This window comes from Rhea pennata, chromosome 5, assembly GCF_028389875.1.
Source record: "Rhea pennata isolate bPtePen1 chromosome 5, bPtePen1.pri, whole genome shotgun sequence".
Lineage (NCBI taxonomy): Eukaryota > Metazoa > Chordata > Aves > Rheiformes > Rheidae > Rhea > Rhea pennata.
Window position 1 is genome coordinate 47484706 of NC_084667.1, and position 16026 is coordinate 47500731.

Genomic DNA, 16026 nt, shown 5'->3' on the forward strand with positions numbered 1-16026 from the left:
TGGAAGATATGAGGATATTAAAGAAAAGGCCTTGACTTTGGGAAACATGGGTAAATCCAGGAGAGGAATCTGAGATGACCTTCAGGTATCAGAGAGAAATTTTCTTCTTGTTGCTGGGAGTTGCTGAAGTGAATGTAGTGAAGTCAGTCCAAGTAACTGCTTTGGAAGGTAATGTCTTCTCTGTCCACTAAGCAGACATGTAAGGTAATAGCAACAATGAAACTACCTCCTGCTCCCTTGTTCTGTCTTGAAGAGGTTATATGTGGATAGGAGATAGCCATCCAGGATCTGCTGATTTTTCATCCTTGATTTCTCTATTAAAACTGTTAACAAGGCCAATGCCAGTTTTATAGTATGGATGACTAGCAAATGACCTGTTTTCCTACATGACACATTTTAGTTCAGCCTATCTGCACCAGATTTGGATCTGTGCAGTACACCTACTATGCTTTCATAAACCTTGACATTAGTATGCTGTACCTTTTTTTGTTGAGGACTTGGAGATGCATTTTGGTTTATTGTGATTGATGTGTATTGAACAGTGATGGGAATTTCAGGTACCCTTTAAATCAATGTTAATAAATGTATATATCTAACCTGAGTGTACTTTGAATATGTATTTTACAAGCTAAAGGCCATTACTTAGGAAACTGTATGGAGGAGGAACAGGAAGAACTGTGGCTGGTGTAGCTGTCTTTGCCTACTCTTCCCTTCCTGTCAGTGATCGGTGAACATTTAGGGAAAATGCTTTAGGGGACTGCTTAGTGGTGAGGCATTGCTTGGGATGAGATGTAGAAAAGTAAGAGACTGCAGCTACTCATGTGCTTCTGGTGTGCAGTCTGGTGTGCTTTCCATTCGGTTTAGAAGCAATTAGTTTCCCTCAAGTGGCCAAATCAAAGCTGGACAATTAGATTTGTACTCCCTTCTAACTCCTTTGTTCTTTTGAGTTCTCCTTATTGGAACACATGGTTATTTGTTCTGGGGTAGGGACTGTCTCTTTGGTTCTGGTTTTCTGCTTGTGAAACAGGTGCTTGGACACAGCCTGCCTGTGGCTGCATTTCAGATGACAGTTAACAAGTGACTACTGATCAGTAAAGTTGTTGCCCAAATAATTATTTTTCTCAGTCTCCTTGGTTTTATGGCTTGATTTCTCAGTTCTTGCTGTGATCTTTTGAGTAAGCAAATGAGTCACTACACTCAGGTGTTTACTGTAAAGAAGAGTACAAAAAACAATACTTGCACAGAAGCAGAGCCAATGAAATGTGTCCTGACACAACACAAAAATAATGCTTCTGAGTGCCATCTACTGGCACAAATACCCACTAGAGATTTATAGGCCAAGAGCATTCTAATAGGCAACATTTTACAAACAGTTGTTTCTTGTTTCTTTCATTTCAGGAACAAGGCAAGATTGGTGTAGTCTTCAATATCGGCACAGTGGACATCTCTATTAAGGAGGAAAGCACACCTGTAAATGATGGCAAATATCACGTGGTACGCTTTACCAGGAATGGTGGCAATGCCACACTTCAGGTTGACAGCTGGCCAGTAAATGAACATTACCCAACAGGTATGTGCTTTTTTTCTCTTTCTTTTTATCTATCCATGTCATCAAAATAAGGTTTAACAACAACTAATCCATAAAACACTGGCTACTATATAAATCTTTGTTGATTCATCTCCACAATAAATTGACCTGCCTAGTGGTGCATTCTCTGTCTGTTGAAAAAACACAGTAATGGATCCAGTATCTCCTTTATATAGGGACATTAGACCGTGCAAGCTGAGTGATATGATGCACATAAAATCTACTCTGTCAGAGGTCTCTAAGTGAATCCTTCTTCTACAAAGTCACAGACTTGCACAACAACAAACTTAGTTTTGCTACTTGTGATATTTTCTAACTACTTAAGTGAGCAAAGTTTTGAACAGACCTTATGAAAAGGAAAAGTGGTTCTAGCCATACTCAAGATGTAGTTTATATACATACAGACTTGAAGTATGAGGAAAGCGGTAGATTAAGTTGCAAGCATTCAAATTGACCTTGTGGTTGCCTCATAATTTTTCATCATCTGAATTTCATCCTCTCTTTTAGGTTTGCAGGTATAAAGCTTGACACAAAATCCAGCTAAAAGCCATCAACTGTTAGTTGACTGTACACCAAAACAGGGTGGAGTAATTCAGTTTCTCTTTAGAAATGCTAACCCAAAGTCCACCAGGAATAGTGGCTCTTGTATCACTGCGGCATGTGTTATCCCATGACTGGCAAGTCACGACCACATGATCCCAATATGCTGCTATTTTAGAAGGTCAAACTCATTCCAAGTGAAAAGAGATGGTTGTATGTGATGCTGACAGTGCATAAGATAGCTGAGGCTTGGTTATGTGGATAGTTACTGAAAGCAGGAGGAGGACAAGAAGAGGATTCTAAAGATAACCACATTCTTCATCTTCACATTTTGCTGTCAAGATCAAGTCATGATGATCTTGCTAGTCCCGAGTATTAAGTCTGTGCAGCTTCCAGTTCTTCCTTCCTAGGTTACATGCAACTGACCCAACATAGAGGAAGGAAGAATTCTCTCATAAACATGAGACAATTTGCTAGCTTTATAGGAGTTTCTCATGAGCTGCTTATCCTCAGATTATGAGAAGTAGCAACTATTGCATTTAATTGTGTTCCTCAGACACTAATAAATTATATCCTAGGGGCTAATTTCATCTCTTCCACCCACTCAGAAAGTGCCCAGGGAAGTTCTTCATGAGAGCAGTCTGTCCTATGGTGCTCTCTATCTCATATCTGGTATGACCCTCTGTCAGTGTTTTGGTGTTGTATGTGCAAAAGAGTACATTTTAATAGTTATCATTATTTCTATGAAATAATTGCTTTCTAAGAAAGCAATGACAGACAAGCTGAATAGACTTAGCTCTGTTGTCCATTGGCTAGAGAGGGTATGATGGCTAGGGGAGGCTCATATTGAGTATCTTTATTCTGCTCCTTCCATCAGCTGTCTTGTGGCAAAATATCTCTTATTCAGTTGGCAGCCAATTATAGTCAGTAAAAACTCCATGAATTAATTTCCTTCTTATATTACTTACTGTAGTAAGTCCCTGGTGTAACAAAACAAAATATTCAGCATGTTGCTTTAGAGGGTTTTTTAAAAGGAAAAATAAATCTCATTCAGAGAATACTTCAGTAACCTCTGCTTCTGTCTTGGCTAAAAATGTTCCTGTGTTCTACATCAGTAGAAGATGTATGATTTTAAAGAATCAGCGTTAATGTTACATTCTGAGCTGATTCTGAGAGTATACTATTGTACCCCAAGAGAAAAGACATGTTTATATTCCAGACACTTTTTCCTTTCTAAACATGTATTTCAGTTTCTGCCTATTTGTAGATGTGGTTTCAGCTTGTCCTTATGAACATAATGCTGATGAGATCATGTTTTGTGTGAGTGCACTTGTCTCTCCCTAACTCTTTTTGGTCACTTGCAAGCCTACTTAGTAGTTTTTAGCCAAATTTGACGGAGGGGGCAACAGTCTAAAAAAATAAATATCCTGCATGCTTAGTGAAAATAGCCAATGGAGAAGTGTGGTATTCCAGCCCTCTCAGAGGAATGGACTGTGTCTTGATCTCAATTTATGTTAAATACTGGAATATCCATATAACAAAGAAGTAGTACAAATGTCTAAACTTTGAGAAAAGCTTCAATGAGGGAGGCCAATAACTACAGAAGAACAAGCCTTTTTAGTTCCATTGTCTAGGAAACCAGTGGTTTAAAAGAAAACCAAACAAGACCTTTTGAAATGAATAATTTTGTTGTCTTTCACTGTATGCCACAGACCAACTATGCAGTAGTGTTTCTTGTACAGGTTACAAGGCCAAGCCAGTATTCAGCAGACTTCCAGTGTTGGAACAATCCTTGAGGTTGGGTTTTATGGGGTAAAATTGGCCCAGAACAATCTAGCATGTTTCAGATGGAGACTGCCAAAACAGCAATTCATATCAAACTTGTGTAAAAATAGCCAAGGAATCCTGTGTTTTACCTGTAGTATCACTTCATTTCGGGAAAATACAGTTGTTTGTAATGTTTAAAAACAACATATCAATGTATTCATAGCATATGTTTATGCATGCTGTGTTGTCTATAATATAAACAATTTCACATGTACTTTATTTCCTGTGTAATACTGCAGCCTAATGTTTCAATTCTGACAAAATAGTCAAAGTATGATGTTCATCGTCACATGTGATGCAATCTTTAGGCAGAGGGGCTGCACTCTGAATGGCATTTCCATGTTCTCTCTGAGTTTTATTATCTATTGATGGCTTATATATCAAACTCATAGTTATTTGCACAACTTAAAATACAAATAAAACTGCAATGTTCACTAAATGAGCAAAGAGAAAGAATTTTGGCTTTCCTTAAAACAAAGTATTCAGTCTAGTTGAAATCCAACGAGACTGAAAGACTCCAAAGCTGTATTTCTGCAACTTCATAAAGAAGTTGAGGAAGTGGAAGGAAAACAGAGAAGAAAAAACCCTACAATTCAGGCACTGACATTTTGTTTTTTATAACATCCAATTAAATCTTAGTCACTTGCAACATGAGCTTTATGCTTCCTTATGAGGAAAAGGGTTAGAGGTAAACTGTAAAGGAGGGAATTAACCTGAAGCTAAGGTTGGCTGAGCTTTGAATGGGAATAATCCTAGTCATTAAAGATGATCTCTTACTGTTTGTCCCATTCCAACCTTGCCCAAGTTTCTTCCTGAACAATAGGACTCTGAACTGTGGCCCAGTGCAGAGATTTAAGACAAAGATCCTGAGAAATGGGAAACAGCAAGTAGTAGTATGAGTGGACTGGGGCAGCTATCAGCCATGCAGCTGTCTTGACTCAGTTCAACCAAAAACATTGAGCCATTTATAAACAGTGTTGCATTAGTTTTGCCCTTTCTCCTCTCTTTTAAGTTTACGATAAGGAGATGGGCTTTACCCATACACTCTATTGATAGCCAGTAGCCTGATGCTTAATTCATGAGTTAGATCATCATAATTTATTTATCAAGATATGAACTGTTTGATAACAAAAAAATATGAATTTCTATGCCTTGAAGTGCAGTTTTCCATGACTGCCTCCCTTCTGTTCTCTCATATGTCTGCACCTTTTGCTGTACACCCCCAAACAGACTGTACTTGGTCACTGTTATTTTCTTGCTTTCTTTTGTTGTTGCTGAGAGACTTCTCTAAATTCATCCTTTTAGTGATGAATAAGGAGTCATTTTGGACCAAGGATGGGTAAGATAGGAAAGCCAGTTCAGGAAAAGGAAACCTCTGGCTTGCTTTTGTTTCAGAGTGTAGTAAACCCTATTAAATTTGAGTCACTTTTCAGGAAGATGAGAAGGACTTAAATTAGGAATTCTGGTGTTTGGGAGGGAGTCAGCAATTCTCAGAAGAGTTAAAAACAAATCTCCTGTACTGAAATAGAACTGAGATACCTCAGTCCCTAGATGTTCTTTAATTCTTAGGCAGGAGGATTTTTTCTCTCTCCACCATCTTTGCTTGCAGAGAAACACTTTGTGTCCTGCCATACTTGGAGAGTGTACATTGAAACAAGCCTGATCTACCTGTTCGTTCATCTGTCCACTGACTGCATTTTCTGCAGTAGAAAAAGAAATAAAATTAGGTGAAGAGGAGCTGCAAAGCAAGAGAGTGTTAGTGACACCAAAATAAAGTCTAATTGAAGTAATTGTTTAAAGGAGAAGATTGTAGAAGGGGAGATGAGAGGCAGGAAGAGGCTGTCATTTAAAGAAACATAGGCTTTAGCAAGATTTTTGTAGCCTGGATTTTGTAAATGCATTTTAAAAATAAGAAATGGGACAGCATTAAACAACTAGGCCATTAGCAGAATTAATCCACCCAATACAGATTTTATATTTTCCCCTTTATCATTCTCTTGAGTGATCTCTCAGCCTTTTCTTTAGGAGTTCATGTCCTCTTAAATAATATTGATTTGCAATTCTACTGGCACTGAATAAAAGAAAAAAAGATTTTTTTTTCCTCTATTCCCCTTCTTCATCCACTCTCTTAAATACACATTTGTGAGGAAGTTGGATTTTAGGAAGCTGGACAGTTGGCTGTCTACAGCAGGACTCCAGGGGCTTAGTGACTGCTTGAACAGGTACTGCAGTCCAAGGAGAGTACATCTATAAAACAAGAGTTTAGTTCTGAGGCCCCAATGGCTATGGTAGGGTTTTCTTCAGACTACTTTCTGTCCAGTTCCAAGGACTGGATGTCCCTGAACAGTTGGAGCACATCTTCTAGTTTAGTTCCCATACTGAAATCCTCTCAGGGAGTACAAACTGGATTCCTTTCCAATAAAGCTAAAGTGTAGTAAACAGAGAGAGTTGGGAGATGTGCTTCAGAGGCATACCCCTGATTCAAGCAAAATGCTGATGTAATGCCTCTTAACATAGATTACAGGTCAAACTGGGCAGAGTAGCTCATTCTTTCATTACTCCTTCTCATACTCATGTTGCTTAAACAGTCAAAATTGTCTCTGGTTTTTACTCTCTCATTTTCTTTTCAGCTGTATCATTTAACCAGTACCATTCACCAGGTAGCTGGTGTAGGTGAAGAAGCCATATGGGAGTGGAAATGATCCGTCAGAAGACAGGGAAAGATAAGATGACTTCCTTTACCATCAAGGCTGGTTTATGTCAGTTTATAGTAAACTACATCTTTAGTAGTCTGTGTGAGGCAAAGTGATTCTTTCTTACCTGCCATTGTATCAGGAAAATGCTCTGCAGAAACATGATTAAAATAGCAGTGGTCTTGATTGTCCCACCTATCTAAACTGTGAAAGGCACAATATTTCTCTTGCTGTAAGATATTTTTCATTTACTTGGTGGAAGGGTCTAGAATCACTTGGTTAGTACCAGGGAAGTGATGTGAGACAGGGAAGGATGCTGCTGAGGTTCCTACATGCCTCTCTCAAAAGTTTTCCAGCAAACAGTGTCCCACTGCTCATCAACTACTCTGTTGTCCCCTTTATTCCCCCTTTTGTCACCTTCCCACAGTGACAGAGGATGTTTGGCAAAGATTCACTTCAAATGAAAGGTGATGAGGCATGAGCTCTAGAACGAATGTTATAAGATTTTCTAGAATATTTTTGATCTTATCACCTCCCATTTTGGAGAAGATTTCCTAAGAAAGTTATTTGGGGACAGCTGAAGTTATATATCTGGTATCAGTATATTGACTTAATAGATATTGTGAGCCTATCTTACCTGTTTTAACTTTACAAAAGGCATGACAGTGATGGAAACAGGTACAATATGTTGATCATCTCCTTCAATACAATTGACATATACGTGGTTCCATTTTATCTTTCTCTTGTTAAATGTGTTTTGTGACTTACAGGATGCAAATTGACATGTGAATTTCTGTACTGCTACTGAAGACCATTAGACACTTCAACAAACTCAACAGGATGAGTACTATCTCTGTCCTGCTTTTGTACTCTTCCCAAGATGCTAAACCAGAATATTGGTTAAAGTCTAATAAGGCTCAAAATGTGTGGATCCTGTCTTCTTCTTTAATACCTACTCAAAGCTATTGCAGGAGTTTCAGAAATGCAGTAATATAGTATGCCTCACAGAATTTGAATTGGGTCAGCTACAGGCATTTTACAGGGCATTTGGGGATGGTGAATTAGGAGTATTAATCTGTATTTAGGGAGAGGGACTGAGTAGTGCAAATGTGGACTGGAAAGGACATTTAATAAGCAAGGAATGGAGGGGCAGGGGTGGATAACACAAGTGTTTTATTGACACTTTCTGTCCAGTGGTAGGTGAAGTTGTAAGTTTAAAAACAACAATTGACTTCCTTTTCAGAAATGCTTTGTATCCACAGCTCCTGTAATCTTTAAATGTAGCATTGGTACTCAGCATCTCTGAAAATGCTTATATACCTTGCCACCAATCAAGTTCTCTGAGTTTTTCAGAATTCTGAATACTGAACTAGAGTTCAGATGGTCTGCTTTGAAACAGGTCATTTCTTGACGTACTCATAGTCATTTATCACTTTCCCTTGATACTTCTAGTCTCCTTCCACAAGTGTCATGATCTTTTTGTTCAGTGAAGTCCATTTCCCACCTCATCCCTTTACTTGAAGGACTTTGAGGAGGATGTTTTATTTTCTTTTTGTCATTCTTTTTACTTTATTTAGTTTTTATCAGCAACATTTTCTTTTTCTTCCTCTGTGATTTCCCAGCCATGAGATAAATAGCCTTGTATCTTACAAGCTAAATACAATTACTGCTATCAAATCTGGAGTCTTTTTCTCCCTGTAAATGTCTCTTGGAAGCTGATAAGCTGTTCAAGGCAAACTGCAGGCTCCTGCCTAATCCTGAGATTAAACATAACCACCCAGAAGACAACAAGAGATAATTCTTTTGGGGGGGTGAGGAGGGGAGAAGGAGGTTGGGAGAAGACAGGCAGGAGAGGAATAGAGGAGGAGAAAGTCATCTCAGGAGAGCTCCTGAGATATTAAGAGGACATGCAAAAAGCTCAGGGTTATTTGTAAAGAAATTACACAAAACACATAAGAGCTTGTTGTGATGAGGAATTTCCTCAGATAATACAGTGGTTGTAGTTGTTAAAGACAAAATTTAGCAGGGATTTGTCTGAGCATAGAGGGGAGCTATAGAAAACAGCTTCCAGCCATGACTGCTGATTTTTTTATATATTAGTCCCCATCTTGTCCTTGAAGCAGGAGATCTCACAAGGTTACATCAAGATTCTTTGCACATGTTGGCCTGGATTAGTCACATTGGCTTTATGCTGAATATAGGGAGACAGTAAATCTCCCAAGAGTAAAGGAGGGGACAGGGCCAGCTTCTCTGTGCTCTGTGTTTTGCCACCTACTGACCATCTGAGCTAGGGCAGCTTGACTTTCTTTGTGAAATGCAGGTAACACTAATCTTCCAGGAAATAAGTGTGATTTTATTTAATTGTAGATGAGTACTGTGTTATATTTGCAACAGTCTTGGATTATAAACAAGGCAGGATTCCTGAGGATGGATATTCTTTTATGAGTTAGTCCAATACAATCAGAAAAAAACAGCTTTGCTTCGGATATATAAATTTTCTTTTTTTTTTTTTATGAATGGCACTTTCTTTTTTTCCTCAGAATTTTAGTTAGAAGCTTTCCGTAAGGCCTTGTATTCTTGAAAGCTTGTCTGTATTTTGCAGCTATATAAATGAACCTGGTATGATATGTTGTCTCTCCTAATTTTGCTTTATTTAATTTACAATACAATAAGGCACCTTTAGGTCCTTAGCTGAGAAGGAGAAGACAGCTTTGGAAGACTGAATAGTAACATCACTGGAGAATTTAAGAGAAGGCTCCTTATCCTTTCTTCAGCTAATATTTGCTCTGATGTTGGAAATGATCTACAAATATTGTGATTATTAGTTCTCATTATCTCAGTAATGCTGAGTCTAATGCTGAATGGGACCTTACCTAAAAAAATTCAAAAGCAGAACTAACACGGATACATCAGTTATTGCAAAATATTCTTCCTTTCTAAGTTTGTGCTGATCTCTGAGAAATACCCCTTCACAGTTCATGCTCTACTGCATCAGTGATTCCCAAATGTTTGGGAGATGATCCTTATTAGAGCAAGCAGGCAATTCTCTGGGCTTTGCAGAGTCTGGCTCTTCTTTCTCCCCAAATCCCCTTTGTCTCCTTCAGAGTGATTATGGACATCTCCTCCTTCCTCCTTCTTCCCATACCCTGCCCCCACCCCCAATCCCAGTTTCTGCCTTCTTGTGCCCCTTTAACTCTTCACTCCTGTCTCCAGCCTAGAGGCTATTCTATTTTTCTCACTGGTACTGAAATGAAGGTAAAAATATTTGGCTTGGCTAAATCCAGTTGCCTTCATAGAAAGGTACATGAATTTGGTACTTGACCACTTGGAGTCATTAATAAGTCCAGTCACTTGATATGCAAGCTGAAGGGATTCCTCTATGGTACTGCTAAATCTCAGTGGATCTAATATTTTCCTAACCAATTGCCCCTGTGAGTGAGTAATGAGTAATGAGAAAAAGAGCTCTGAATTTTTATTAGCCTTGTGGCTTGAATGTTTTCTTGTCATACGCTTGTTTGTGGGTTTAGATTTTTCATATTGCACTCTGTGAGACTTAAATGAGCCCTCAAATGCTTTCTATCAGTGTGAATTGGAGATGACATGTAAAGTGCCTTTGACAGATTTACTGCATTTCATAATGAGCCTAAAACGTATAAAAAGACAGGGTTAATAAAACAGCATTGGAGAAGTGTATTCTGAAGGCAGTACTGTAACATATGTTGAAAGATCTGCCAAGAGGGATGATTAAAGCATGACAAGTTGATGAAATCAAAAGCTGATTGTGGCTTGTCACTGCAGGGCCATAACATCTATAATATATTTATAAGGCTGGAAAACAGATAAATATGGCTACATGGTATGACACTCAGATTTGGTTCCCCTGTATCCACTAAAGTATAAACCCATACACATTAATTCAACAGATGTACTTTGGAATTTGTGCAAAAACATGCATGTTAATGCAGATGCATCCACACTGGATGGTAGGATAGATGTAGGAGATGTAGGAGAAAAAAGTTATGTAAATATTTTCACTATATTCACAGTTTCACCTCTATGGACTTCATGTTTTGCCTTCCCACAGAGGTGTGAGGCTGTGGTTAACTTCCACTTTGCCTTCCAGCCAAGGAGTTGCGTGGCAGAACTGTAATGCTTGTCTAGCTCCTGAATTCTGTCCTTAAGGGGAGAGGAGAGGAAGGACACACAGGAAAAAGAACAAATTGATTATAGAGCAACTCCCGGGGCTCTTCCTCCCTGCCCAGGTATCATTTTTCAGAGCTGAGCCAGGCTCTTATAACATGCTGCAGTCAGTCAGTCTGTGTGAGAGGCATAGTCTTGCCTTCACCAAATAATTCAGTCACCTCATGTGAGTGATAGGCTATCAAGCACTGGCATTTCTGTCAGCTTGGCATTAAGAAAGAGAGAGGTGCATGTTTTTTTATGAAAGAATGTAAGCTAACCAGGTGGGATGTGTAGTTTGGCATTACTCGACAGCAGTAGGACTGAAAGGAAAAGGCAGAGTTTATGTGAGGCAGTGTACATATAGAATAGTGTCTTCATGCAATTAGGCAGGATGGTCTAATTCCTAGCTAGGATCTCCTAGAGAGTCCTTCAGCTGTGGGAAAGTAAGGAGCATTCTATTCTGTCTCTATTGATGCTGCATAACAGTCACATACAAAGTCATTCTTACATGTATATATATGCCACACAGGCAAAGCTAGTTTTCAGTTAGCTGAAGTACTTTCTCTTGGTCTCAGCCCAGAAAAAGAAAATACTGATGCATTTGAGGAAAACATTTTGGTCAGTGCAGACCAATAGAACAGAGATATGTATTATATTGCTGCAGACTGTTAATTGAATTAGTGTAGCATCCTCCTTATATCCTTCTGAATCAAATTAGATGTCCAGTATGTCCAACCTCTAGGTGAATACCAAATATATCAGGAGAAAATTTGCCATAGTGATCAAAATGATACTGCTGTCCAAAGGTCCTGGGTTTGGAACTGTTTGCATTCTGTCTTCCCAGAGCCTAGCAATTTGTCTACCTAATCAACTTCTTGAGTTGGACAGCAGCCAAGTGGCCGATGCTTATGGATGTGATAGTGAATACACCATGGCAACAACAAAAATTTGCACAAAAAATATCCTAAAATATATTATCTTACTCTCATGTTTAGTTTGTAGCCTGAAATATGAGGTCACATGAGTTGTGTGTGTTTGTATCATGTCTGTAGTCATTACATTTGTATTACTCCATAGGAAAACAAATGCCTTCTTTTTTCCTTCATTAATTTATCCAGGGAGACATGATGATGTGAAAGTACTCCCACTCCCTCTCCAGCTGGAATTTGATAAAATTTACTCTGCTATATTGTAAGCACATTGCTCAGACAAAGTTTAAAACAAAACAGAACAGCATCCAGGCTGTTCAGTGGCATCTAATTTTTCTCCATTTTTCTGATTCTTTCTCTGCTAATGATCTTGATTCCTGATCTCAATTCTTTACTCTTAGCTTGAGTCCTACAGGCTAGGATACCTTGGAAACTCTTGCAGCACAGAGTGAATGCTTCTGAAAAGTCATGTTAACCTTTGATAGTGGGAATATTGCATGCAGTGTAACTCCAAAAGTGATGAACTTTGCATTTCCCCAGAGCTAGTCTTGGTCTAAACTCATATGATGATTTAAAGTATGCCATGATTCAGTATCTATAAGGCACTAATACATCTTTTTCTAGTTATTTTCACCATTCTCACATCCTATGTAAGACCCCTGAACTGAAGGATTTCCCTAAATATTAGGATAACTTTCCTGTGTTAACTACAGGCTTTTGAGTCCTTGTCTGTGAGATACTATAGTACAAAACAAATATATTGCACTCACAGAGGGATCCAAGACATGTTTTCTTTTCTTTGTATCTCTGATATCTAGCATTCTTTTTCCTACAATCAAGGCCATACTATTTTCCAGGAAGAGTAGTTACATACTAAGAGATATAGCTATAGCCTGCCAGGTTGGTCTTGCTAACAATTCCAGGCAGAACTATATGGTTTCTGCTCATTGTTCTAGCTGCCTGAATGTCCCTATACCATGACCTGCTCTCATCTCTTTGTGTCCGCTGGTCTGTTGTAGGAGTGCCCAGGTACCAAGTATATGCAGAATCATCAAAAATTTCTGACAGATTTCTCCTTTCCTGGAGTAAGATGAATTATTAGTGGTTCAGTCACCTGATAATATATGTAACACAACTGTATAAAATGTAGCATTGAGAAAGATGCAGAAATACTTCTCAGACTGAGAATCAGGCTGAATGGCTTGTTGAGAAGCAGGAATGCTGCTATATAGTACAGCACGGTGAACTTCTGGACATTAATATTGTTACATTTCTCTCCTAGTCAAGTGGAGTTGTTACCATATATTCTCTTTCCTGCCTCCCTTCCTCCCTATCTCTCTCTCTGTTCCTCCATCTTTCTCTTTCTTTCTCATAAGCACACACACAGACAGACAGAGTGAGCAAACAAACATCTGGCCAGAGGGATCAGAGGCTTGAACAACAACTTTTTGCTTTTCTGATCATATTGCCTGCAGAAAGAGCAGTGCCAGCTGTAATCCCAGGATGACACAGCTGACATGCAGTGACAGAAGGGGCTCAGGCATCCACATTAGCCTTTTCTCTGCTCACTAAAAGGCATCGGATAATACAAAGTCATTGAAATTCAAAGATTTGACTGAGGACCAAAGCAGAGCAACTGAGTGAAAGGATTGTCAGAAATGAAGGGGCCTAATCATAGAATTGGAAGCCAGAAGTTCCTGAATTCTGATATCAGCTTTATAGATGCCACTTTCTGCAGTCTTTGGCAGAGCTTTTACTATTCTGGGGCTCAGTTTCTACATCAGTAAAGTGGAATTAAAACCCAGCTTACATTACTTTCAGGGACTTAAATAATAAATATTCTAAAATTTCATACTCAACTGAGTATGAAAACCTTTATGAACAAAGTCTACTTATTTCCATCTTTGCCTTTTACAAAGAGTCTCAGTCTGAAGATTGACAACTCCAGTGATGAACATGTAATCAAGTGGCATCTGTCCTGTACAAAGGCAAAAACTTTTCTTTTTTGTCTTAAACTCCAGGAATCCATAGTTAGTCAGTGACACTCAGTCTGCATAAGTCTATCATATGCAGACTGAGAGCCATCTTACTCCTTCACTGCTTAGCATTTTGACTATAGCAATTTCTAAAACTCACGTAACTTCCAAGAAAATAATTGATTTAAGAGGTTAGAATAGAAAAGATACGTCTACAAAAGCTGCAAGTTGCTTTTCCTGCGGGTCCACTTACTTCCCATACAGTGTTATGCAGTTACTCCATTGTATGGATGTTTCCTGTGCCTCCAGTTCATGACTTGTCTTTGTGAATGACATTTGTTTCTGTCAACGAAGGGCTCTTGGAATCTTCCTTTCCTATTTCTAAGTTGATACAAAGAGAAGAAATTATTTGAAGAGGCAAAATTCACTGATTTGTAGCAGTTAGAGATGGGAAAGGCCTGTTCAGTCACATTTATTCTATTCCAGAATCAACTGAGATACCCACATCATATTCTGCAGGGCCTTATCAAGTCAAATACTAAGTAATTCAGTAATTTCCCTGAGGAGCCTGTAGCACTGTCTAATATGTAATCTTGATAGGAAGTCCTTCTTAGCAAAATTCTCCTTTAATCAGTTTCTTATTCCCTTTTAGTTACTTCCTGGTACTTACCCTACAGAACTTTTCCCCTTCCATAGGATTTTTACCTTTCTATTATTTGTAGCTGATTAGTTTTCTGATCCTCATTGGCACTATTTGACTAAATGCTTTATGTGCATTACTCTCATTAATAACTTTCAGTTGGTAAACTGAGCAGCATAACTATACAAAGTACTGTATTCATGGGAAGTGACTGTATTTACTTTCTTCATTTGTTCTGTAGTCAGCTCCGTACATTTTCTCTCTGAAACTATATGCATAGGGAAATGAGATCCAGAAATATCCTAAGGCTTCTGATGGATCCAGCCCAACTCCTTCTGTGCCAGTACTGGCACAGAGGTTACAAGTCCTGAGCTGATTCCCACATAGCTAGTAGAGTGCCCATGAGTACCTTCCAGCAGGGAATTTTGGTTTCAATGTAATGCCTGATGAATACTGAGCCCAACTGAGCCCTTCCTCAACTGACAGCACAGTGCACTGCAGCCCAAGAGGTTCTGCAGGAGTCAGTGCTCTCTTCTGAGTGGGCTTTCTAGCACTATCTCAGTGCTGCTATGTCACATCTATGTTAGCTTTCTACTGCAATGTTCTTGTTTTCAGGGGTGTGATAGTAAAATTTTTATGAAGCTACAGTGTGTATAAGGCTACAATTTTTTTAGCTCAAATTCTTCACTATGCAAAAAGTAGTTGCTCTGTTTTCTATCTCAGATTGGCCTTGGAAGCAATGTAGCTGCACTCACGCAGCTCCATGCCCAAAATATGGAGTCTCCAACATATGGAGACTAGGTCCAGTGTTTCTATATCCTGACTTCCATAATCCACATAACTCAGATAAGCAGCCCACAGATAACTGAGTTAATGTAATTTAAAATATTAATACAGATAAAATGGATTTGACATTTTGTTATTGCTGCTTGATCCCAATGGGCTATACATCAGATCCTGACCTTTCCCAAAGGAATCAAGGGAATGAGATGTGGAGACAATACCTGTGGATGCTATTCTGATCTCAATTTCATATCTCTTCCTGCAAAATGAATTTTGTTTTTGTTTAATATGGAAAGATCAATATATAGTTTCAGTTCTTTAATAGTCTCTTTAGCCTTGGCTGCCAGTTAATGGACTTAATTTGAGCTTGGTCAGTTAAAACCCAATAATTTATACATTACTTATAAAACATCCCAAAGATTCTATAGTGGGATGCAAATGTTTTACATCTGTAAAAAGGTTGAATTGGTAGCTGCATCTTTGGCTCTACACACTACTTTACATTCAAAGATAACTAAAGCCAGCTGCTTTTATCTCATGCCCATGGCCTCAGCTTTTTTAGGACTGAAATGATTCAGTATAATCTGTTTATATTAAATTAGACCAGAATCAAACTTTCACACAAGACTAACATTTCTTTTTGTGCCTTTGAAAAGGTTTGATTAACCTTCTTCCATGTTTGTTAATTTGAGTTTTCATGTTGTTTCCCTGTATAGAGCTTCTGGATTAGATTACTGGGGCAAGGCACTCATTTTCTCTGTAATCCAGATAGGATTCAAAGATGAATTTAAGGGAGTCTAATGTAACTGATGTTGTCCTAGTACAAAGGAGCTAATTAAGAGACTTCTCAAGGTCCTCTGGAGCCCTA

At 38.6% G+C, this 16026-nt stretch overlaps 1 protein-coding gene across 1 annotated transcript in view; it reads left to right on the forward strand.

Moving 5' to 3' along the window:
* The window catches only part of NRXN3 (neurexin 3), a 721730-nt gene that overhangs the window by 578267 nt on the left and 127437 nt on the right, over positions 1-16026 (forward strand). The window contains exon 12 of the mRNA XM_062576209.1: positions 1399-1570. Within this exon, the coding sequence (XP_062432193.1) occupies positions 1399-1570 (172 nt within the window). The remainder of the gene's footprint in view (positions 1-1398; positions 1571-16026) is intronic.